At 36.7% G+C, this 24,700-nt stretch overlaps 1 protein-coding gene across 10 annotated transcripts in view; it reads right to left on the bottom strand.

The window, feature by feature from the left end:
- Positions 1-24,700, bottom strand: part of CEP170 (centrosomal protein 170) — a 91,551-nt gene that overhangs the window by 59,814 nt on the left and 7,037 nt on the right. For all 10 annotated transcript variants that reach the window (XM_079298571.1, XM_079298578.1, XM_079298573.1 and 7 more), the window contains exons 2-3: positions 7,075-7,220; positions 2,120-2,209 (exon numbers count right to left, since the gene is read on the bottom strand). In XM_079298571.1, the coding sequence (XP_079154697.1) occupies positions 2,120-2,209; positions 7,075-7,179 (195 nt within the window). In that variant the 5' untranslated portion in view covers positions 7,180-7,220. The remainder of the gene's footprint in view (positions 1-2,119; positions 2,210-7,074; positions 7,221-24,700) is intronic.

The following is a 24,700-nucleotide window of genomic DNA, read 5'->3' as shown; positions in this document are numbered from 1 at the left end:
TTTTTTTTTTTCAAATCTAGATGTCCAGGATAAAGACTTCTAGATTTAGAAGTCCAGGAAAAAGGCTCCTGTAACCTTTTCATTGGACTGAATATGAATCAAGTATGCACATAAGAATATATTCAGGCATTAGGGCATCAGGTGCAATCACAGTTAGGCTTGTGAAATTTTAACACCCATAACCAAAATATTGGTATTAGCCACCTCCCCTTAAACTCTGAACTATCTTGAGTGGTTGAAATGCATTACACCAGGAATGGAGTAGTCCTTTATACTAAGAAAAGTATGTATCTGTTCTCAATAGAGATGGGACAAACTGGAGAGATGAAAATAAATCTTTTGATGAAGTATGCAAAATGAGAAAGGGCAGAAGCTGCTGAAGCACTACAAGAGGCACTTGGCTGCTAGAGAGGTGGTGTTCTCAGTGGAAACAGCAGCTAGACAAGAAGAATTATCACCTAGTCACCATATAGTACTGAGGCATTGTTCTGCCACACAATTAAGTATGGGGTTACAAAAATAATGTGTTTTCCCCATTAACCTGAAACGAGGGAAGCAGAGGTATGAAAGAAAAGCACAGTGGGAGAGTGTTAGTAAGGAAAACACTGTGAAGACAAAAAGCAAGGACTGAACTCCTGAGACTTAATATTCCATGTCCCAAAACAGTGGGAGGAAAGAGTTCCTTTGATGTCTCAGAGTAAACAGCTCTAAAGCAACTGAAGCTTCACCTCAAACTTGAGAATAATTTAGATCAAGTGAAGCAAATCACTGAAAGCTCTTTATCAGAGGCAAAAAAAGGTGTTGAATGAAGGCCTTTTAACATATATTTCTATTAAATTCCAGTTTTGTGACAAGGAAATGAAAATCTGAAGGTATGCATACTGACTACAGGAGTTAACAGAACTAGGGAATAAAATCAAATATCTCAGCAAAAAAATCCTATGTGCTGAACTTATTTTTCATCATTGCCTTGAAACAGCACACTGCCTTTGAAAATACAGAGGTGTATTAAATATTTAAGGAGCAAAGTCCTCGTATGTCTACAACTGTTCAAAGGATACAGCCCTTCAGTGGTTTCACATGGAGTTGAGACTGACTTTGGAAGCTGAGTTAGTTACCTTAAAATACAGAAAAGCTCATAAAGACACCGACAGAGTTTTATTTCAAAATGCACTTCAAGATCAGAAGGCAGGAACTTGAGAGTTCATCTTCTATTTATTTAAGAACTTGACAAAACTATTCACTATCAGTAGCTTTCTAAGTATTATTCAAACAAGCACTCATGATTTTATTCTGTACATATTCATGACAGAGCCAAACATTTAAAATTATAAAATAACAACCATAACTAGTGCAAATACACAGTCCATAAAGAAGTATCTAAAGGGCTACAAAATTGTGACAAAGTTACTATTCTTTAATAATTTGCTGTATTATCAGAAACTTTTATAAAAAGTGATGCCTAGCTTGACTTCTAAGTATGCAATTCCTAGAAAAGCCTTAGAACATAAAATGTCACATGAAACTCTACTTTTCCCATAACTTTGGATTTTTCCTATATTGGTTTGCAATTACTTGTCACAAATTATTCATAGAGATTTTAATAAAAATTATTCTGAAAAACTAAATGCAAATATAGAATTAGTTAAATTCATTTTCACACAACATGGTTATGGCATAATTCTTTTTTCCACATAAAAGATACAGTTTACCATTCTTTTCTCTATTATAATAGAAGAAAAAAGAATAGCATGTGAAATAAAATCCGTATCATAATTGCACATTTTAGAGATTGAAATATATCTGGGATTTTTAGACGTGATATTCAGGATCCTGGGGTTTTTTTAATAATTCTGAAATACATAAGTACAACCTACTTATTTTTACAATTCTGAGCTTTTCCTACTGCCAAATCCCTCTTATTACTGGAATTAACCATAGTGGTTTAAAAAACATGCAGTGGAAAACCTCGTGAAGACTATGCTTTTCTTTTGAATGTTCCCCCATTTCCAGTCTTACATTTAAAAGTATTAATGTACAACTAATAATGGTGTGAAGAAATCCCAAAACAAAGATATAGAATGCTATGGGCATCTACCTATTTCTGATGTTAACTTACCCCATTCAAGCTGCCCAAATCCTTCACCAAGTGTTCATCTGTAGAGGCATCATAGTTGAGTACAGCATGTTGCTTGTCCACACTCCGTGACTAAAATACATTAAAGAAAATAAAATAAGGTATTTGAAAACCACATGAAGTGGTTATGGCTATTTCTTAGAGCAGTTTGATTATTTTCTTTCTACATAGCACATTTATGCAAACTATATAAAAAATATAGTCCCACATAAGAAAAAGACAATTTCTAACCCAACTCCAAGTACCCATAGCAGAACTCTAAAACTAATTCAGAATAATTATTTTCTAAATCTTTCCCTAAATATGATGAGTCAGATCCAGATATAACTTATCCAAAGCTTTTATTTTTTTCAGTCTACTCCAGTATCACTGATGTTTAATTTAGTATCATCAAATTCACTTTATTTCTTTCTCTCTCTCCCCTCCTTAATTACATGCATCTTTCAAGACATGACTGTGATTCCGGGGTGTTGCTGTTCTCTCTCAAACACACCATTTCCTGTCATGCATCTGGGATAATTCCCATAGTATACAAGCATTCAAAGTGTCTCTCCTTGATCTCAATTTCCTGAACCAATTAGCTATAGCCTCTTCACTAAATGTCTGAGCAGTTCCTGAATTACTATTCCCATCAGTTCTTTCTCAGTCCTTCCTTAAGCACTTCAGAATCTGTTTATTTATTTAATGAATTCTTTATTTCACATCCAAACATCACCACACTGATGAGGAACAATCCTTGCTACTATTTCATCCAAGAACAGCCAAGTCTCTCTTTCAGCACTCACTCCTGGCCAAGTGTTTGCAGCCTGAGGTGCTGATGGCAAGCAAGGGAGGTGGGGCTGGATGGGTCTCCTTCATGCATGCATATGGTCAGCACCTGGACATCTTCAAGAGCTCCAACAGAATGGAGACCACAGCTCATCTCCAGCAACCCAACACTCATTCTTATGTTTGACAGTAATTCTGCTAGTGCACTGTCACAACATGACTGCCTAGCAGCAAATTCCTTCCACTAGTATTCTTCCTAAATTCAGGTTTGCATCTCCTATCCTTGCTACTCAACTCATTTTTTGGGATTGTATTGCACAGAGAATGGATAATTTCTGTCTGTGACTTCTGTGTACCAGCATTTGTGGTCTGTCAGTTCTAGGAGTCCTGTCTTACCAAGTGCACTGGCTAGTTCAAGGTATCAGCACACACAACTAGTACTCCTAAGGAAAGGTTGTCACTTATTGTAATCCCACAGTTATCACCTCACTTCTTCTCCATTTCTTGATACTTACTACTGAATTTTCCTTATTTTCAATTTACTTTCTCATTCTTCCTTTCCATTTTATCTTATGACTGCTTTGTTTCTCCTCAAATAAGTATGATCAGTGTTCTGCTTATACTTACTATTTTATTTTTAGACTTTTTATTTTTCTCTGCATTTTTGAGGGGTATAATGGGAGGGGGCAGGATATCAAAGTGGAGAATAAGGAAGAGACAGACAAATGAACAAGTTCCCTGCCAATATAAGCTGCACTAATATACTACATGAGTTAAGTGTTTTTAATGGCAGATGAAGACACATCAACATGGTTCATTTTCTACTAACTTAGAAATCTTTCAAGTGGAAACAATCTCAATACAATAAAATTCGTTGATGTGCATGTTCTGCTGAGTCTACAATATCAAGCACAGATTACATTTTTCCACACTTAAGTGGAACCATTGCACAAGAATTACCCTAATTTTACCTAAGCTATTGAAAAAAATTTGAACTTCTCTCAGAGCTGTTCTTCAAATACACACTGTATTATTAATAATTTATTTAATTATCTTTATGTGCTACATCCTATTAAAAATAAATTAGAACAGAAAAGATACTAAAAGATCCTCAAAGCTCCATGACATTATGTCACATCATCTGAAATGCTAAGAATGATTAATCAAGTCTGTGGCTTTTACAGAAACACTGGAAATTCTGCAGAACATCACAGTTCTCCTCAGGTTGAGATTACTTGCATATAATTGGACTTTTTATTAATTTCAGCTGATCTTTGCAGGTGCAAAAACCGTGCAAGTCTTTTGAATGCCTTTTTCCTTTGGCTTTGTTATTGCAGCCTTCCAATCAAATTTAAGGGCTTTAAAAATTCCTTTTTGTAAGACTGCAGTGCCCTGGCTGGCAGCTAAACACCACAGAGCTGCTCACTCACCCTCCACTGCCCAGTGGGATGTGGGATAAAACAGGAAGAGCAAAAGGAAAGAACTCATGGGTCAAGTTTCAGCAGCAAAGAGGAAGAAGGAAGAAGAACTAAAACAAATCAAGTGAGGAGTTGGCAATCACTTCCCACCTCCCATAAGCAGCCCAGGCCCCAGGCAGTCTTTAAGCAGAGGGTATCTTCCCCCAAAGTCCCTCCCGAAGTTTTCATTGCCAATTTTCATTCCATTCATTCACAACACATTATTTGTCACAGAATTTGGTCAATTTGGGTCAGCTGTCCTGGTTGTGCTCCCTCTCCACATTTTCTGCACCCCCCCCAATGAAGAGTGTGTAGGAGGAGCAGAGTGAGAGAGAATGCCTTGAAACTGCACACACACTGTTCAGCAGCAGCCCAGATAGTGGTGTGTTACCAATAGTGTTTTGGTGACAAATCCAAAACATAGTACCATAATGGATTCTATAAGAAAAAAACTCCCACCAACCAGCCAGATCCAGTACAAAGATTTCTATATGCCTGCAGAAATATGAATCACACAATATTTGCAATAAGAGCCATACAAATATAAACAGGGACACTCCACCCTCAGTTAAAATTGACTATGATTGACTATGACTATGTTATTTTTAGATAGATACTCTCTAATTCAATCCAAACTGCTAAGAAAATATGTAGAATGCAGAAAATAAATGCACTCTTCTTTGCAAATAACTCGGATATATTGAATAGTGTAGATTTTTTTTTTTTTTTTTTTTTTTGGAAATTACTTCTCCATCAACATTCAAAAAGATTTCTAACCATAATGGTGAAAGAAGAGGAAAATGTAGTATTTATCCACAAGGAAAATGTAGTATTTATCCACAATCAGGCTGATGCAATGGAGCAGCTAGCTAAACAGGAAGACTTCACAGTATGTTTGAACATATTTACAAAAAAAAGGCAAATCTGTATTCCCAGATGCAAACAAAACCTCTTAGAACAACAGTGTTAGGTAGAGATCTGAGGTCTATCAAGCATGAAACAGAGTCGAAATTCTTTTCATTAAGGTCTCTGTGTTTTCTGTCAAGCAATTATGAATAAAAGCATTAAATTCTGCTTTCTTTATCATGCATTGTCCACATGCTTTGCAGTAAGAGAACAACCAAGTTGTCAAGAGTGGAAAGGAAGGTCTTGCACAAAGAACTATACATACAGAACAAGAACACATTATTAACTTCTCCTTTGGTGGGTTCCTCCCCCTGCAGCACTACATGGTGTCACAGTCATGCTGGCATGCAGATCTAAAATAGCAGCAGGCTAAAAAGAATATTCTTGAAAACCACCAGGCCTCTTGATTTTTTTTCACTAACTCTGAAGTAAATACACAACAAATAACGGTTGTAAATAACAGTATTAATCGAAAAGGCAGCTACCTTTCAAGGTGAAGTTCTGTAACACAAAAGAATAAATGCTTCTCTCTAAGTACTGATCTACTATGGATGGCATTCCAGAAAAGAAAGGAGACACTCCCTTATTTACAGACGACAGTCCTCTAAAATAAGTTACTAGTAAAATATAAGCATTTTTGGATTATAACCTACTGGGCAGGAACCAGTGGGGTGGGGCTTTTTGGTTACTTTTATTTTGTTGTTGTTTTGGATGCTGACAGGTTTAACTGCATGCTTGTTGTTTGTTTGGGGTTTTTTTAATACTTCCCAGATAAATTACCATGACATCATCCTATCTGTTGTTAAAGAGGAATTAAGAATATTTTCAACTACTTTCTAGCATCACCAATAAAATATCTGAATGCCTTCTGAGGCTGAAAGCCAAATGCAGTTTACTAGAGATGCTACACTGTGAGTAATAAATGCAGGATTACATCTCTAAGCATTTCATTTGTAAGTGAGATTCTAATTTGGCCAATAATGGCTGCATACACAACTTTTGGGAACAAAAACTCTAAAACAAGGTATTTTATTGAATGGTAGGAAGGATTGGGAATGTTAGTATTGAAGCTGAATCTTCTTAACATCTCTACAGTAAATTACAAAAATGTAAGAAATTTCCAAAATACTACCATTAGTCATTGTAAAAAAAATATTAGAAATAGGCAGCTCAGAGGACTACAGCTTTGGCAGAGCAAAGTGCATGCAATATGCAATATGGCTACATTAACAACACAGCTACACACATCTAAGACTTTCACAGAGTGATCCTCAAAGTTGAGGAAGTTACTGAAGGATCAAGCTATTTTGACTTGTATATTTTCAATTCTATTGAAACTGAGTCATTCAACTTCCTAAGAGACAGAGAAATACTCTTCTCTATTAATTTCATTTTTCTTTGTACAACACAATCAAGGCACGGGGAGAGTTATATCAAGTCATGTGACTAAATTAGATTACAAGCTGCTGAAAAAAGAAGGCTCTTTTCAAAAACATCCAGTTCTCTTATCACATGTTACAGAACATAGTCTACTTACTTTACTGATCATGAAAAATTTATTTCATCTTCTATCCTTGCAAGCTGCATTTGACATATCAAGAGAATGTGATTCTCTCTACTTGAGCAGTAATGGCATGATTGACAGCAATAATTTAAACTATTTTTTTTTCCTAAGGACACATAAGATTCTTCAAAACAATCACTCCCCCAACATCTGGGGAATTTATTTTTCAAAAGGAATGCATGAAGCTGGTGCTTTAAAGTTCACCATTTGAGCAGTTGCACGTGGAAGGCTGAAGCAATTACCTGTAACATCAGCTCACAGTCATCTCTTCCAACAAAAATCATTTCTCGTGGCAGCCTATGTCGGGTGCCCCCACTGCTCACCAAAAACCAGGATGTTAAGCTCATTTTCTGCTTAGCTGATAAATCCTTGGCAAAGCTACGTCATCCTGCAGTGAGAAAGCAAGAGAGACAGAGAAATTCATTTTAGTTATTTTTAGCTACAGTTTCTGCTCAGCAAACACTGTGAGCAGAATACAAAAAAGCCTCTGAAAATACAGCATTCTCAATAGCATGTACTGAATCCAGCAATCACAGGAAGCCACAAGATTCAGATTTACACAGTCCCAGGCTCTGCTTCATGCAACTAGGCAGATTTAATTGGTAATCTGCAAAAGGAACAAGCAGCTAGCTAATGCCAAAGTTGTATGTCAAGTTGTCAGAAAGCTTTTAGCATTTGACCACTTATTATCAAGACAATTGCTACAATAATGCTTCACTATCACAACCAATAAACAATGTAGCAAACATTGACAAAATATAGCAAGTAACTTGCAGGAGTGTCATTACATTTTCCTGTGAAAAAGAACTACCTCCTTGGATTTTAAACTCAAGTCCTCTGTACAGCACCAGATCAAAGGAGCTTTAATTTAATGGAACTTTTGCTCTTATTTATTCTCAGTTTTTGAGGATAAAACAGGCATTTTGGAAATTTAACAGTGTGCATTTAGTATTCCAAACACAGAGCAAAATGAACAAATAGAAGTAATCTGTAAGTACTGAATCCAAAAGACGCATTCCTACAAAACTTCACCTTTATTTATCAATAAAAGGTTCAACATATACCATAAAACAGAAGAAAAAACCCTTAGCTATTTAAAATGTCATAAAACTGGATAAAATCTTCTATGGAAACCTTCTTCCCATGATTTACTTGAAACTGGACAAAAATATAATTAAATTTCTCTTCAGAGTAATTCAATGTTAACAGTTGAAAAAGCTTTAGGAGTATTACGAATCTCTCTTAAAGAAAATGCAAGCCAAAGCAATTATTACATTCATTCATAACCACACTGCATTCATTAAAAGAAAAGCTGCAGAAAATCAAAAGCAAGCCCTTCTCTCAGTACCAAATAGCTGGCATTTCTCTTCCATTATATGTCAATTAGTGAATTTCTGCAAGGTTAGCAAATGTACTGTAAGTAGACATAAGGCTGTAGTGGACTTGAGCATACTCTTGAATAATAATTCAGTGAGGAATTCAGAGAGGTCCTCAGAACGAAGGCTAACATGGAAAAACTGAATAAAATGACAATGCAAGTACTATGCCATCAGCCAAACTACAATCAAGGAGACACCAGAAATTACTAAAATATGCAAAGATAATTAAGTTTAAGTCAAAACTGCATGTGACATGACAAAGCAGATTTTTAAAAAATAATGAGTCAAAAGAATCCCATGTCGGGTGGTAAAATGAACCAGCAGAGTTGTCAATCCAATTTTAAAAAGTAATGCAATTCACATTGAAGAATTCAGAATGACTAAACCTGCTAAAAAGCTACTGAATAAAAAAGTAAATATGTGTTGCAACAGTATTCTATAGTAATACTTAGAATATTTTTCCACAGCTGTATCACAACACATTCAAGTGAAACATATGTCCACTTAATGTTATCTGACTCAACAGAATACAGTATCTCTAACATTTTTTATTTCTAGAAACTAAAAAGATTAAAAATTACATCTACAATAAGAATTTGCTGAAATAAAATTCAAAGTGATGTAGTTACTAAATATGTGTTTTAATAATTAAAATGGATTATTCATCACTTTTGAAGGAAATTAGTATTTGTATTTTCAATTTAATCTAGTTTAAAATGACAAGATAAACTGGGTCAATCAAATGACGTTTTTCAGTTCCCTTTAAGAGAGGAAAAGGAAGTATTACAAATGGCCAGTCTACATTCCAGCTTTTAACAAGTAAATTAACTTGATATTTGACAGCAAGCATACTGCTGTTCAGTATCAAAGCTCCTCATTCTGTTTATATTTTACTACCTTTTAAAATACCCCATCTGTTCATCATAATTACATTTGCACCATTTGGCCTTCCTGCTCTAATTGGAAATTCATACGAAAATCTCCAAGATGATCTAGAAAAAAATCAAAAATTGGAAAAATTTCTTAGTAAAAACTATGTTGTAGTTTACACAGGTAGACTGACTGTAAAAGAGGAAAACAATTTTTGTTTATAAAACAGACAAGTAGGTCAGCAACTAGAGATAGAGAAAAATAAACCAACACTCCAAACTTCCTACAAACGATAAAGCCTGACAACAAACAGATTAAATTAAGCTATCTGAAATAATTTTATAAATGTATTATACAAAGCAATCACTGCCACACAGCTTGGCAGCATATTTGTAGTTAAAAGTCCATCACCACTTCTATCGAACTTAATAATGTTGTTCTTTTGAAACAGTTGCAGTCTCAACTGCAAGAAACCATCAACCTAGATACATATTTTATTTTAAAGTATTCTTTGGAATAAACCAATGCCTTTGATCAGAGCTATGCTGGAATCTGCATAGCAAAACTAGCTGAAAACAGGATCCAGGAGCAACAGTTGCTTAATATCAGAACAAAAAATATGCATTAAAAATTGGATATGGAATTGCACACTTATTAGACATATAGGCAGTATGTAGACAATTACATTGCACCCCAAAAACCTCATGAAAGTTTGCAATGTTTTGAATACACTGCCATCTCAAAGTCTGGCTGTGGTGTTCTGAACATTACAAGGATGAAAGATGCTTCACTGCCTAGGAGATATCAAATTAAATTGTTTTGTAAGAGATGCAAAATCATCACAAGAAGTGGCTCCTTACAGAGTGTATATTTAGGTCATGATAATTCTTGCAATGAAACTTTATGGATACTAAAAGGTTACACAGGGTTCAAAAAGTAATTTCTTTCTTTCATGTATGCTAAATCAATCCTGTTACAAGCCACTTAGAGCTCAGGAAGTGCATTTTGAGGGGCTGGGAGGATGCTCTAGTGAGGTTTCACTATCCTACCCAAAAAGCTCTCTTCCTTAGCTAGCCTTTCTTTACACTTGACAAGATATTGTCCCAGATGGACCTGTCTTACTCCAGTACAGACTACACTTTTCAGATTAAGTATTTACCTAATTTTTCTACCCTAGGAAAAAATAACTTGAAATGCTTCATTTAAGCATTTGGTTTTATTAGTATTTCCTAAAATGGAAGTATTGTGTTGCAATCTTTAACCAAACTAGCAAACATTTCATCAAACCTTTATCATTCAAACCTTTATTCCAGATACCTGCAAGTCAATTGCAAATGCCAAATATTTCCTTGTCTGCAGAAGAACCAGGATTTTATGGTGAAGGACTACAACTTCCAAAAGGCAGTAACCAGTGTATTGGAATGAACATGTGGGTAATAAGTCATTTGAAACAGATGATGTAGCAACAGGCAAATTGGCTGCATCATTCCTGTAAATATATTTCACTCCTAAGAATGAAGATCCTGTATTATACGGCCAAAATATGGGTGTAACCCATTTCAAATGTCCAAAGAGACACTGCCAAGACTGGTTTTAATACAGTCCTTTTACTGCAAATGAAAATCCTTAATAATCTCAAATTTGAGCATTTTACAGTCTGCATTTTTGTACTTGCCTGTAACTGAAAACAGCTACAACTAAAGTTAGTGAACACTGATACAACAATACTAGAAAGAAAAACCCCCTATATTTACATTTTAAATTAAACCTAATATATATCTGAAATTCCAACTTTTAAGCACTATAGTCTCTCACATTAAGACTGAAAATAGTAGAATTTTAATGGCTTACAATTATCCTATTTCTAGTACTTATGAATATTTTACAGCAACATTAGAAAAACCACTGCACTAAGCTGAGACACAGTACTGACAAAGCCAGAAGCCCTTTGTTGTCCATTATTTGCCCTTATAAATTCCTGTTTCCAGCTGCTAAAGTATTTGCTAAAGTTAAGTTAACCTTCTCATACAATTGCCTAGCAAATTTGGGGAAATTTCTGAAGAAATTACTGAAATATTTCTAAAATTAGGTTAGAGCAGAATATTCTGTCACTATCTTAAAAAAAAATACTAGCTGCACTTCATATATGCAAACTGCTATTGAAATTTGGCAGGAGGCCTGAGTATCAGTTTGCACCTTGTATTATTGCCCTTGTACAAATCCATCCAAATGGCCAAAGACAAGCAAGAGGCTTTTGAAAACCTTCCTCGTGTATATTCATTCAACAAGCACAGAGATAAATTCTCTCAACACATCAGTCTACACAGAGGTAGTTAAATAAATTTGTGGAGCATGCTGTTTTAGTTTTATAGTGCCAGTTAGGACCAAAACTACAGCATCTTTTTCCTGGTACTTTCAACTCTTCCTGTGCAGAAGCAAATATAAGGGGTAGGAGACACAGGAGAGAACACCACCACACAAGGACACGACACCTGAACCAGACCTAGGCAGACTCTGGAATCAGGACTCAAGAAAGGTAAATGTCAGAAATTAGCCATGACAAGGGAGAAATCAGAAATGAGAGCAGTGATGGAGTCAGTAATGACTGGAGAAGACCTGAAGTTGAAGCTGGTAGCCAAATCACAAAGAAATGCTGTCAGCAAACAACACCCACTGGAGAAGTGCCTCTTATGAGTCTTTTATTGGCTACTCAAAGTAATAGAAAATACCAGTGCCAGCAGTTCTAATTTTGACTGAAACAGAGAAATCTGTGCCAAAGAAAGACCAACCTATAGGTAACTTCAACCCTGAGAAGATTATGGCATCCATATAACTGATATTAAAAAGTAATCTATAAAGATAATGGATTTAAACCTGGGAAGTTGTAAGTGGCAAACAGCACAGTAATATTGTCTACTCTGTAAATCCCTCTGAAGTGGGGTAGTGTAACACAAAAGTATTCCGTGGGTGATCATAATTAACCTACTTACATGCATTAGAAAACAACCTTTAACTACATCACCCCATATTTTAATCAGGACTCTACTGTACTCAGGTTAAAACAAAGAGCTTAACAGTCAGTTCATCAGTGTTCTTTTTCCTCTCCTCATCATTTGATTAGCCTGTGCCTTATTTACTACACATCACTAAAAACCTTTCCTGAATTATTAACTTCCTCCTGACTTCATCTGCCATGCTCAACAGCACCACATGAGAAATTCATTAACACTTACGGTAAAACCTCCACAAGTATTTGTAGAGAGGGTTTCATGTAAATGCAGAACTATAGAGAGCTTTTTTTAACACTGAAATATCTTAAGTCTTGAATATTTAAGTTCCAAACTCATCAGCATTTTAAAGTACCTAGTTTCACACAATATATTGGTATTCAAATGGTCTAATTTATTTCTGTTACATCTCTGAACACCTAATGCTTTAGCAAAGTAAGCTTAAACCCACACACAGGGTGGCTAGAAAATTAAGACCACTTTTCCAAAGTAAAGGGAAGGGGTCATCTGTCATCACACGGCCTTTAAAAACAAGAAGATAAGTCATGCTCTAGGATGGCTTCTAAATGTTTAGTCATGAAACTCATGTAACTATCCTTGGTGCTTTCGTAATTCTCTGCTCACATTGCTGTCATCCCAGAAAGGGAGACAGAGGGCTGCACAGACAGCAGCCTCCTGACTGAAAATACTCTCACCAATTTCTATCCAGGGTATCTAGTGCAGTAAAAACCCTGTGCAGCAAATACAGCAAACCCAAACAAAAAAAAATACGGAAGTTGCAGGACTGAAGAACCTTCTGTTGAGAGCTGGAATTCAATCTACAGAAGCTATATATCATGCCACAGTAGTGTGTAATGTTGCTTCTCAAAACCCTTAAATGAATAAATAACCATCTAAATTTAAATGACATCCTAATGATCAATAAAAATATTTTTTCAAGTATTTATGGACCTTTTGTACATTCAAGCATACTTCACAAGTGTTTGCCATAAAGGTTAATCAAAATATTCCTTTAAAAGGCTATTAAACAAAAGGAAGCATAAATAAAGTAATTTATGCTTAAAACCGTTGAAATTCTCCATCAAAATAAGATGTACTCACATACTTAGGAAAAATGACCAAAATTTCCTAGATTTTCAGCAATTGAACAAACTAGTATTATTATTTTCAAATATTTCACTAACTGAAAAAGTCACCTGAACATATCCCTCTAGAAACATTCAAATGCTACATACAGCCCTGAACATCAAACTGTTGCCATTCCCACTAATATAAAGGACTATTGATACTAGTTTTAAAGTTCATCAAAATTTTATTAAATTACTGGACAAGAGTGATACTGGATGGCAAGCATACAAATATGTAAAGTGGAAGAAAACAGGAAATTTAAGTGAGAGAAAAGGGATTTATCCATTCAATATAACTTCCTTGTTTAAATGGGGAACAGGAGTGTGATTAGGATAATTGCCCTTATCACTAAACCAAAATGTCTCATAAAAATCTCAGTTTTTCTTGGATTCAACTCAATCCTTCAGTTGGATTCTCTCCTAAAATTACTAAGATATAACTGACAGGGCTTGGAATGATACCCTTGAGTTTTCTGCTTCTGAAGTATTTGACCTGTTCCACCTCAGATCAAATATCTGAAACTGGCCACAATTTCTTGAAAAACAGATTAAAAAAATATACTGAAGCCTTACACTTTGACTAAAAGATGTCATTTCCAGTGTTGACTGAAAGACGTAACCACAACAAAATTTTACAGTACAAAAGAAATACTGAGAGCAAAGAAACCTTCTTAATCACTGCTCTGCACTCTTTTACCTTCTTTGCCCTTCATGCTTTCAGTCTTGTGGTTGATGCTCTCAACAGAGAGATGGAGGAGGAAAGAAGACAAAGTAAAAATATATAGATATCCTTCAATCCTATGCCTGAAAAATCCCCAGAACTTTTGTTTATAGACAGAGAACATCTACTAGATCTACTATTATAAAAAAAGATTTTTCTGAAAGCTATTTTAAGCTTAAGAAGAAAAAAAAAATAGATATAACTAAAGGATGAGAAACAAAAGAAAAAATAAAACAAGAAACTGCCTTTACAAAGCATTAGGACATGAAACTCAGGCATGCCCCTTAGTTCTCCAATTGGTACAATCCTACATATGCACATTACCTATACTGCCTACCATAAGAGACTAAAACAAGAGTTACAGAGTTGTACCAAATCTATAAAGCAACAGCAGTGCATTTCTCAGGCAGTCTGTGACTAGGAGAAAAAGGAAAAGGGGCAGGGGAGAAGGGGGAGGTGGGGAGGAAGAGACAGACAGCCACACCTTCAGCTTTGCAGTGGTGCAACAGGAGGGTACAGGCTGGCCCTAGCACAGATAGGCTGCAGAGTACTCAGCAACATTTGAGGGAAGCATTACTTCCTCATATTTGAATTAAAAAAAAAAAAAAAAAAAAAAAAAAGGCCTTCCAGCTGTGAATATGACTAAGCATGAAAAGAGATTTTCCTCTGGCTTTCAAGGGGTTTGAGATCTCTACAGAAGAGACCCAAATACTCTTCTCGCCCTACAGGTCACTCTATGCACCTGATGGAATAAGGACAAGGAAGCAGCTCAGGAGGCTGTTGCCCTCTGTCAGGCAGCAAATCTGTCCTGTAACACTGCTGCTGCTCTGGGACTGCACAAGCATCCTCTGCCTTTGGTCCAGGTCAGAATTAGACCCATGTCTATTTTACAGCTGTGACACACCAGAATAGTTGTCAGATCAGCATCTGAAATAGACTTCTTCTTCTGCCAACAGTGCAGCTGCAGTCCAAGATGCTTTAGGGTTTTGATTTTTGAGGCACAGTGACTTAAAGACCTTATCCTACTCTGTTTTTTATATAATAGTGACAACATAAAAAAGAATCCTGAGATTGTGTCCTTTGCTGTTATGACAGTATCAACGTACAAATGCTGCAGAGGAATGTATGAAACCTAAGGCTTACCTGATGGCTATCAGTCACTTGAGTGGTACAATATGCAAAAACATCTGGTCCAGTGGCAATTACCTGCTGCTATTATTTCATGTGGGTACCAGAGAAGTACCAATGACTACAGAGCAGTGATTAAAGCACTCTGGAACACAGACAGTTTTCACATCAATCTTCCCAGTTAAAGGGAAGGGCTTGGAAAGGTCAGTTGAATCTGGAAAATCAATAAATGGTTACAGGACTGTGCCACACACAGAGGTTTGTCTACTTAGACCGTAGGGCTCAATTTGAAAAACCTGGTCTGCTGGGGCACTACTGGTGTTTATCTATCAGAGAAGGGGGAGAGTATCTTTGGACACAGGTTTGCCAAGCTGGTGAACAGACCTTTGAAATACAGTTGCCAGGAAGGCATCAGAGAGATGTGGTAGGATGGCTGGAATGTTGGAATGGAATGATACTGGCTCTTTAGGAATGACAGGCAAGGCAGAAAGGAGAGGGTATCACCCTCCACATCAGTAACCAGCATGGAACTCCACCTGGGGATGGATGAGGAGCTGACTGAGAGCTTATGAATGATGATTAAAAGGAGAGCAGGGCCAGGTGTCATTATAGGGGGTGTTTGCTTCACTTAACCTATAAGACTGAGCAGATAAGGCCCTCAGTGGACAGACAGGAGTGTCCTCACATTCACAACTCCAGGTCCTCATGGAGGACTTCAACCACTCCAGTATCTGTCAGAGGGATAACACAGCAGGGTGTAAGCAATGCAAGAAGCTCCTGGAATACATTGATCATAACTTCATTCTGCAAGTGCTAGAAGAGCCAACAAAGAGGGGCTGGTGGACCTTGTTATCACCAAGGACAGGCTGGTGGGGAAAATGAAGCTCAAGGACAGCCATAGCTGCAGTGACTCCATGGGGGAGTTTGAGATCCTTAGGGCAGCAAGGAGGGTGGACAGAAACCTCGCTGCCCTGGACTTCATGAAAGCAGACTTTGGCCTCTTCAGGGATCTTCAGTCTTTTCCTCAGACTAGGATATAGCCTTGAAGAGAAAAGGGGTTCAAGAAAGCTCATTAATATTAAAGGATCACACCTCCAAAGTTCAGAAGAGATGCATCCCAATAGAGAGGAAGTTGGGCAGATTTGCCAGTAGGCCTGCATAGATGAAAAGTAGTTTCTGCACAAACTCAGAAAAGAAGCCTAGAGAGGACTGAAGCAAGGACAAGTAGCTTGGCAGAAATACCATATCAACAGCCACAGATTGAGCAAGGAAATTTAGTGTCCTAAAAGAATGATCTGGTCAGTGATGCCAAGGGCAACAAGGTTCTTCGGATATGTCAAAGAAAAAAGAAATACTAGACAAAATGTGGGCCCTCTCCAGAAGGAAAAAAGTGACCTAGTTACTTGAGATATGAAGAAGGCTGAGGCACTCAACCACTCTTTTGCCCTGCTCTTCACCAGCAAAAGCTCCAGCCCCACCACCCAAGTCACAGAAGACAAAGGCAGGGACAGGGAGAATGAAAAACCACCCACTGTAGGAGATCAGGGTCAAGACCACCTAAAGAACTTGAAGGTGAACAAGTCCATTGGATCTGACGAGAGACATGCAGGTGCAGAGGGAATTGGCATGTTAAGTGGCTAAGCCACTATCCCCAAAAAAATGAATCGTGAAGCTATCAAGGGGGGAAAGAATCAACATATCACAACCCCTAGAAGAAGCTAAGAGATCAAATTTTATTAAAAACAGCAGACTGAAGCAAAGTCCAATAACAACTGTGGATACTGGTGAAAGCCAGGGAAAGAAGCAGCTTGGATTTTGTCAGGCTGCTCAAGGAAAATATAATAGAAAGAATTACAGCAATGATGAAGGATGTGCTGGATTCGTGAGAGATGTGATGTTTTCATGAAAGCATGTTCACCAGGGGTGTTACCTGCCTTGCACCTATGAAATTGCTGCTGTCCTTGCTACCACAATCTACTCTATATAAGTGTGATTTGATTCTTTAAGAAAGGGCTTTTTACTTCTCTTCTGCATGAAGGAAGTATTGCTGCATCCTTTTCACCACTCCCCTAGCCTGGCAGCAACAACCACCTTGACAAAAAAATAAGATACTGAGTTATCTTCACAGAGAATACTGGTAAACATGCAAATCCTTAAAAGACTGATTAGAAAACCTTGCTTAGGACTGGTGTTTACATGAATACAGTCTTACACAACAAACATAAGCATTTTTATACATACATTGTTCTTACAGTAATGAGAAGTACCTGAAGATTTAATTTTTCCTTTTAAGTCACCCTATCTGAACACTAAAACCTACTCCATTATTGGCCACTAGGGTAAAGCTGTTCAGAATTTAAAGAATGATCCTGTTTTATTCTTTGATACCAGACAATAATGACATTTTGCATTTAGTAAAGAAACAGCTCATTTCACATTCCCAATCTTTACATTAATTAACAAAAAAATAATTTCTTGTTAATGTACTTCTCTGAAGCCTCTCCACACTGAACAGCATTACTTTTCAAAAGCTGCTTTTAATTACCAGCTCAAATAAAGGCTAATAACTGCTTTAAAAGTAGCTTAATTTATGTTCTAATAATCAAGTGTTCATTTTTTGTCCATCACGCTTATTCAGATTAAGGAATTGCATAAAAAAATTATTTTTTAAACTCCCTATTTCACATGGTCAAAAGAGGTAATCCCTGGAGAGATTAGCATACCAAACATGCTAATAAAACAGTATATCTGATAAGTAGCCTTTAGAAACGATTGTAGCAAGCCAACCAAAGAAATCATAACCAAATCATATTTGAGGAAAAGCTCTCTGTGATGAAAGCTGCAGTAATCCTTCCTTTCCCTCTATTCCATATCATGCTACATCATTCCTGAGATAAGCAAACAGAAAAATAAATAAATAAACAAATACAAATCAGGCACTGCACTCAGGCAGAATGCAACCTTAAGAGAAGCAGCCAAATCCTCCTCTTCCACTTCCTATTCTCATTGTCTCCATCATGGCATATTTCAAGTGATTTTGATTGCTGTGTGTGATGAGATGGTTTTATTTGCATTGGCCAAGTACTGACCACAACCCTGAGCACTACTGAAAAAACAAACAGGATTTGGCAAATAAAACTGGACCTCTTAACCTCCCAAGGGTGGTGATTTCACTTTCCCCAAAATTGTGAAATATGTGGGGTTTAGCTTGTGACTCAAGATACTTAGTAAGATTAAATTACATTTAAGGCAATGCAAATTTTTTCTTCATACTAGGAATTATTTATTTTGTGGGTATGAAGATAAGTTTACTTTACAAAGAAAAGCATGTATTGAAGTAGTTTTAATATCTACCTTCCTCCTTTCAACTCCATTTTACATCTTGACACAATGCATGAATACACAGAACATGAAAGTTGAAGTGGTTGAGGACAATTCTTGATATCAATGTTACTGATCTCTACATCCATTCACAGCAATACAGATACATAACTTCAAAAGGGTAATCAATTATTATTCTTTGCTACATCTCCACTGTAACATGAAGAACATTTATCATGCTCCACACAAAATATTTGATGCATTTTATCTTCTCCCTTATGGAATGCTTTGGAGCTTTTTACAATTACCCTCAACAGCCAAGTCCACAGATGTATTTTTCTTGGAAATACACTGAGTTGTTTGTTCCAAGATCAGTAACACAAGCCCTACATCATTAAAAAAAAAAAAAAAAAAAAAAAAAAAAAAGAAAGTTGGATGAACTAATTTTACAAAGCAAGCAAATGCTCAAACTTTTGTCTTAAAGTTGCAAGAGATGTTTGCTCTAGGCAATCTTCACTGTCTGAAGACAGGAAGAGTATGCATGCATGCACAAAGCATAAAAATAATTCCTTGCCATAATCATGTTTAGATCTTTTCCTGATGGGAAGTCTTCTTCCTGGAGATTCATATAAAAACTGAGTTGAACAAGGCTTAAAATGCCTTACATTTTAATTACTTGTTTGGTTCTTCAATCAGAAGCCAAATAGCCCAAAAGAAATCTAGTCCTGCTGTTTGAAATGTGGCATTTCTTTATTGTCTGTGTCCTCATATCTCTCTCCTTCCTGTGAAATGAAACTGAAAGGTACCAAATGTAACAAACACTTTCTCAAAGTATGATCATATGAAAACAGCTGTTGAAAACAACAGTATTAGAAATTTAGCAAGACAGAGAGCAGGGTAATTTGCACAAATGCTAAGAATACCCATGGTTTTAATGATAAATTGTACTTATTGCAAAGATTTTAAAGCAGTCTGTAATTACTACCCAGTAAATGGCTTCCCCACAGAGAAGCTATTCCACATCTGCTTGTGGTGCCTATTCACTCCTTTCCTGTGTGCAGCCAACAAACAGGAATATAACTACCAGCATGATAAGTCTTGATTCTGTTTCTTCTACTATCTCTTATTTACTAAATGTGATTAAACAGTTACAAGTGAATTATCCAAACAAACTTTCAGAATTAGCACCTAGAGTGCATATAGAGCTCAACATTTTTATGCAAGAACTTGTTTGAGCAGGTAGATCACAACCCCTCAACTAAATCACAATCAGAAGTCCTCACTTCTAAGTAAGCAGTCTCTTTTCCTGTGGACTTTATAACCTAATTTAATAATGACTGGATATTTAAACTTGATTCAGTACACTAGCATGTATTTTGTGGAATGCCAAAACAAAAATTTTATTATTTTCAGAATACTTGGAGATGAATAGAAAATGGTATTATTAGTATCATATTACAAATATTTTAAAGGCTATTAAATGAATGCAAGTGTGTCTTCCAACAGACAGAAGTCTGGAATTCAAGTCATTCTATGGGAGAAAATGTATATAGATTTTATATTGTCAGTTCAATGAATTTTTTTGCTTTAAAAAAAAAAATAAATAAAAAGGAAGAAATGTGAAAGGGAAGGTTAAATGGGAAGAACTCCAAACTACACATACTTCTCCAGGCACCAAACCAAGCAGGAGGAAGTGTTACTGTAATCCCATCCACAAAAAGGGATCAAGTCATGCTTTTTGTTTGTACTTTACTGAACAAGCCTAAAGTCTTAGATTTTGATTACTTTAAGATCTACCCACAGTTACTATGGAAGTTACTCATTTGAGGTCTCCAAAAAAAATTAGACTTCAAACTCAGTTAAGCTCAGCTGCATAAAAAGCTACGTTAACCAACACTGACCATGCTGTTGCACTAAAGAAATAATCTTCTGGTGTACCAAAAATATTTTACAACATTTTAAGATGGAACTAAATATGGACAAGAGCATACGAAGTTGATTAAGACAGATCATGATGAGTTCCATTTTTACAGGCTGGAACAATTCACATCCTGTATTCTTTAAATTATTCTATGTTTCAAAGAATCTTGGAATGGATAAGGTTGGAAGGACTTAAAAGTGAGTCATTTGATCAAACCTCCCTGCTCAAGCAGGGTCATCCCAGAGTACATGGCACAGGATTGTGTCCAGACAGTTCTTGGGTACCTCCAATGATGGACACTCCAAAACCTCTCCAGGCAATATATTCCAGTGTGAGGTGCCTGCACAGTGAAGAAGTTCTTCCTTATGTTCAGATGGAATTTCCTGTGCACCAGGGTTTTTTCTCCTTCTACCATACACCTAGCAATTAAAACTCTTACTGAAACTACTTTTAGCTACCTGAGGAAAAAAGGCTTAAGCTCACATTTTGTTTCCACCCATCGTTCCTCCCAACAGCAAAGTTTAGAGAGCTGGACATTTCAGAGTTACAAAGCTCCTAAAAATGTCAGGAAAATGGAGAGCTGAGCAGAACAAGTTCAAAAGAACAAACCCATTGTCCCACTAGAAACAGTGCTACGAGTTTAACAATTCCCAGCTCCTTATAGCCTGCTGGCTGACCTGTGCTCACATGGCCTCTTTGTGCTCTCACTGCCTTTGAAGGGCATTTGCCACTCAAGTTATTTTCCCCACAGAACATTGTGGGGAACAGAACAAGTTGTTTTCTCCATAGAACATTGTAGAGAACAGAACAAGTTATTTTCCCCACACAACAAGAGTGAGCTCACGTGCATGTTGAGATTCAGTACAGTTTGGGATACAGGACACATCCATAAGAAACCAGACATTACTTGTTCTCCTGCATATGTTTTTCTCTCTATTTTATCTTAATAGGAATGCTTTACTTCAAAATCAAAGGCAAAGCACTTTCCAAATATTGCCAGAATTTCAGAAGTGGGTTTTTTTTTTTTTGCCCTTTAGCTTTGAATACATGAGACAGGTACTATGGCAAGGTAGAGTTAGGGAGAGAAAAAGATATAAATGTTCCCTATACTTGGTCCCCAAGATGAATAGGTCAAGGGCCACCCCATCCAGGCACACAAGCATTTTTAACAGAATGATGCATTCTCATGGCATTGCAAGATAAACACACAAGCACCATTATAGATTAAAGAGATATTCCATTAATAATAGCCCAACTATGTTCACCAATACATACACAGAAGTTGAATTTTACAGTTAGAAAACAGCTGGTCTAGAATATACCAGTAACTATCAACTTGCAACATTTTGCAGACAGAAAGGCAGCTGAAAAAATAAAAGAATACTGAATAATCATTGTAAAACAATTATTCTTTATTATCTGTATTTTCATTCTAAGTAGTCAAAAAAACCTCTATGTACAACAGAGCTCCAAAGACTGATATTTATTCAAATTTTATCCTCAACTTCAAAGTGCTTTTCAGATATTTTTGCAGGTTTGCTTAGAGAGAAAGAAAACATATTTTCAGATTCTGCACAGCTGTTAATATTTGGTAAAATTCCAGTCTATGCAGAATTTATGAGAGGGAAGCAGCCTGTGCCTAAGTTTTACTAGCTGAAATGGGGAAGGTAGCTTAATTAAATTTAAAGATGTAAATATAGGAGCAGTATGGGATGTGAAATTTATAGTGCAGCACTTTTTCCTTATTAGCAGCTCCTGCATACACACTTGTATTGCAGCAAATCTCAAGTAGCCTACTTTGTGTGAAGTACCTTGTGTTCCCTGCATCTGCCAAGGAACAGGAGTCACTATGCAAAATTAATATATACTATCTAATTTATATATACTAACAACACTAACACACAGATAAAGATACCCAGTCATAAGCTGCTTGCAGAACTTCACTGTACTGACTTATTTTCAACCCTAGTGTTGAAGATTCAGTGGGCAGGCAAACAGGCAGTTTTAAGCCTCACCATAAGTTTTTAAGCCTCACCATACAAATGTTAAAGTGAAGAAGCTGCAGTTCCATACTAGCTCAAGCCAGTTTCTCTGCTGAGAGTCAACCCTCTCATCCCAGCCACAAAGTCAGAACTCCTCCCTTTGCCCTGGCTGCCTGCCTCTAGTGCCTGTGCAGCTGAGCTGGGCTATTTCAATGTTAAATTCACCACAGAATAACTCCTGTGCTCTTCTCCACTGCCATAATAAATGAATGGTGCCCAGAATCTACACTCTAGTGTAGGACCAAAGCAAAAGGGGTGAGGCTGTACAAGTGAGGGTGGGAGAAAAGGGAAGAACAGGGCAGGACCAGGACAGCCAAGCAGGAAGCTCTACTTAGGCTGCTACAAGACAATTATACACAAATCCTCCTAAGACTCACAGGACTTCTTGTATTTAGACAAAGCTATAGGAACTGTAAGGACTATTAATACAGAATCACAGAATGGCTTGGGTTGGAAGGGACCTCAAAACCCATTGAGTTCCAACCCCCCTGCCATGGGCAGGGGCACCTTCCACTAGACCAGGTTGCTCAGAGCCTCACCTGGCCACAAACCCCTCTAGGGGCATCCATCACTTCCCTGGGCAACCTGTTCCAGTGCTTCATCACAATTACTGTCCAAATATAAAGCAGGTTTTCCTGTTTATCCATTACAGATTAAAACTATACACTTTGTAAAATGTTTCAGTGTGTAACTTTATTCTTTTTTCACTTGCTCAATCATGTTTTAAACACACCCAATGATCAAATTTTTGGTCTCTCATCTCATGACACACTAATGCAGTTGGTCTTCTAAATCTGTTTTATATCAGTAACCCCTAATGTGAATAAGTATCTTGAACAGAAAGAATTCCTATGGAAATAACTATATAAATAAAACAATACAGGGACATTATTGAATACATTTTTTTGAAGATCAGTGGCATTGTCCCTCAAAAACCACAACAGATAAAAATAGCAAGGCTTAATGCTTTACTTGGTTTTGGAATGAAACAGCACAAAGGGAAAGACTCATAAAATTCAAGAACTCAAGGATCTTAAACTCTTAAAACTAGTCTTGTCCCACAGTGTTTTTGAATTAAATTCATTAACTATACTAAAAAAATAGTAGTATGCTTGATAATATTCATACTTTTAAATGAAATTAAAGGATTCTATTTGCTCAACTGGACAACGAGTGACTTCCTGGTTCACTCTCACATCTTGATGGTTCATCCTTTACTTCTACTACCACACTTCAAAAGACTTTACTATATGCTATAGTCTGTCCAGAAAACATTCAAAGGAATTCATCTTGTTAGACATTGAAGTAAATACCCAGCTATATGAACCAAACCAAGAGAATGTGTACATAAATGAGGTAAGTAAAATTTGAGACTAAAAGCAACATCAGAAACCCTGGCAGAAAAAAAATGTCTCACTTCTTAACAAACTAGAACTCAAGCCATGATGAATAAAAAACCCTTTAAAACACTTCAACTATGTGCAGGTATAGAAAGGTGATTGTTGCATAACTTAGCTCCTAGTTCTGTTACAAACAGTGACCTCCTCAAAGCCAGTAACCAGGCAGCATTTTGAAACAAGCCATGTGCAATGACAGTCCTCTGAGAGTTCAATACAAACCAGACTCAGAGTATCAGTCTGCCCTAAGGGGGAAGGTGACTGTTGCTATTTGCAGCTTCAACAACACAACACCTAACACATTTAACTTTGACAGCTGAAGTTGCCAATAAGTGTGCTAAAGAAATCAGGCCACAAAAATGGAGAAAAGCGAGGTGTGTTTGTTCAAGGAATGGTGGAAAAATTACACATCCAGTATGCAAGACAATTACATGGCATCTAGAAGTTTCAAATACTGGAGGAAGTAGTATTGATTTCAGGAAAATAGAAAAAGACTATATTGGCTAATGACAAGTAATATACTTCCTACAGTAAGCTAAACAATATAATGCAACAGAATTACATTGGGCTTTGCACTGCTGTGTAAAAACAGATCCTGCCATACACAGATGGAATCTGCAGCACCTGAAGATCCACTGACTGCACTAAGACCTGGGGCAGACAGAAACTCACGCATGCTCAAGGAGCCAAAAATAAAATCTGGAGTGAGAAAAAAAGACAACAAAACAAACAGGGTATAAAGATTCAGCACAAAGTGGCAAACTATGATTAGGGAAATAATGAAACATTTTCTGCAATGGCTGCCTTCTTTCAAATATTGTTACTGTCAAACTTAAAAAAGAATTTTAAAAAAGTTTGCAACATATCTGGGCCTTCAAGTGATTGAGTCAATTTATGTCCAAATTTAAGTTCAACCTGATTTATTTTTTTGTGTGTGAATGTATTTTTCCATTG

Source organism: Erithacus rubecula (genome assembly GCF_903797595.1).
Source record: "Erithacus rubecula genome assembly, chromosome: 2".
NCBI lineage: Eukaryota > Metazoa > Chordata > Aves > Passeriformes > Muscicapidae > Erithacus > Erithacus rubecula.
The sequence above is the reverse complement of the archived record's forward strand: the minus strand, read 5'-3'. Positions and strand labels throughout refer to the sequence as shown.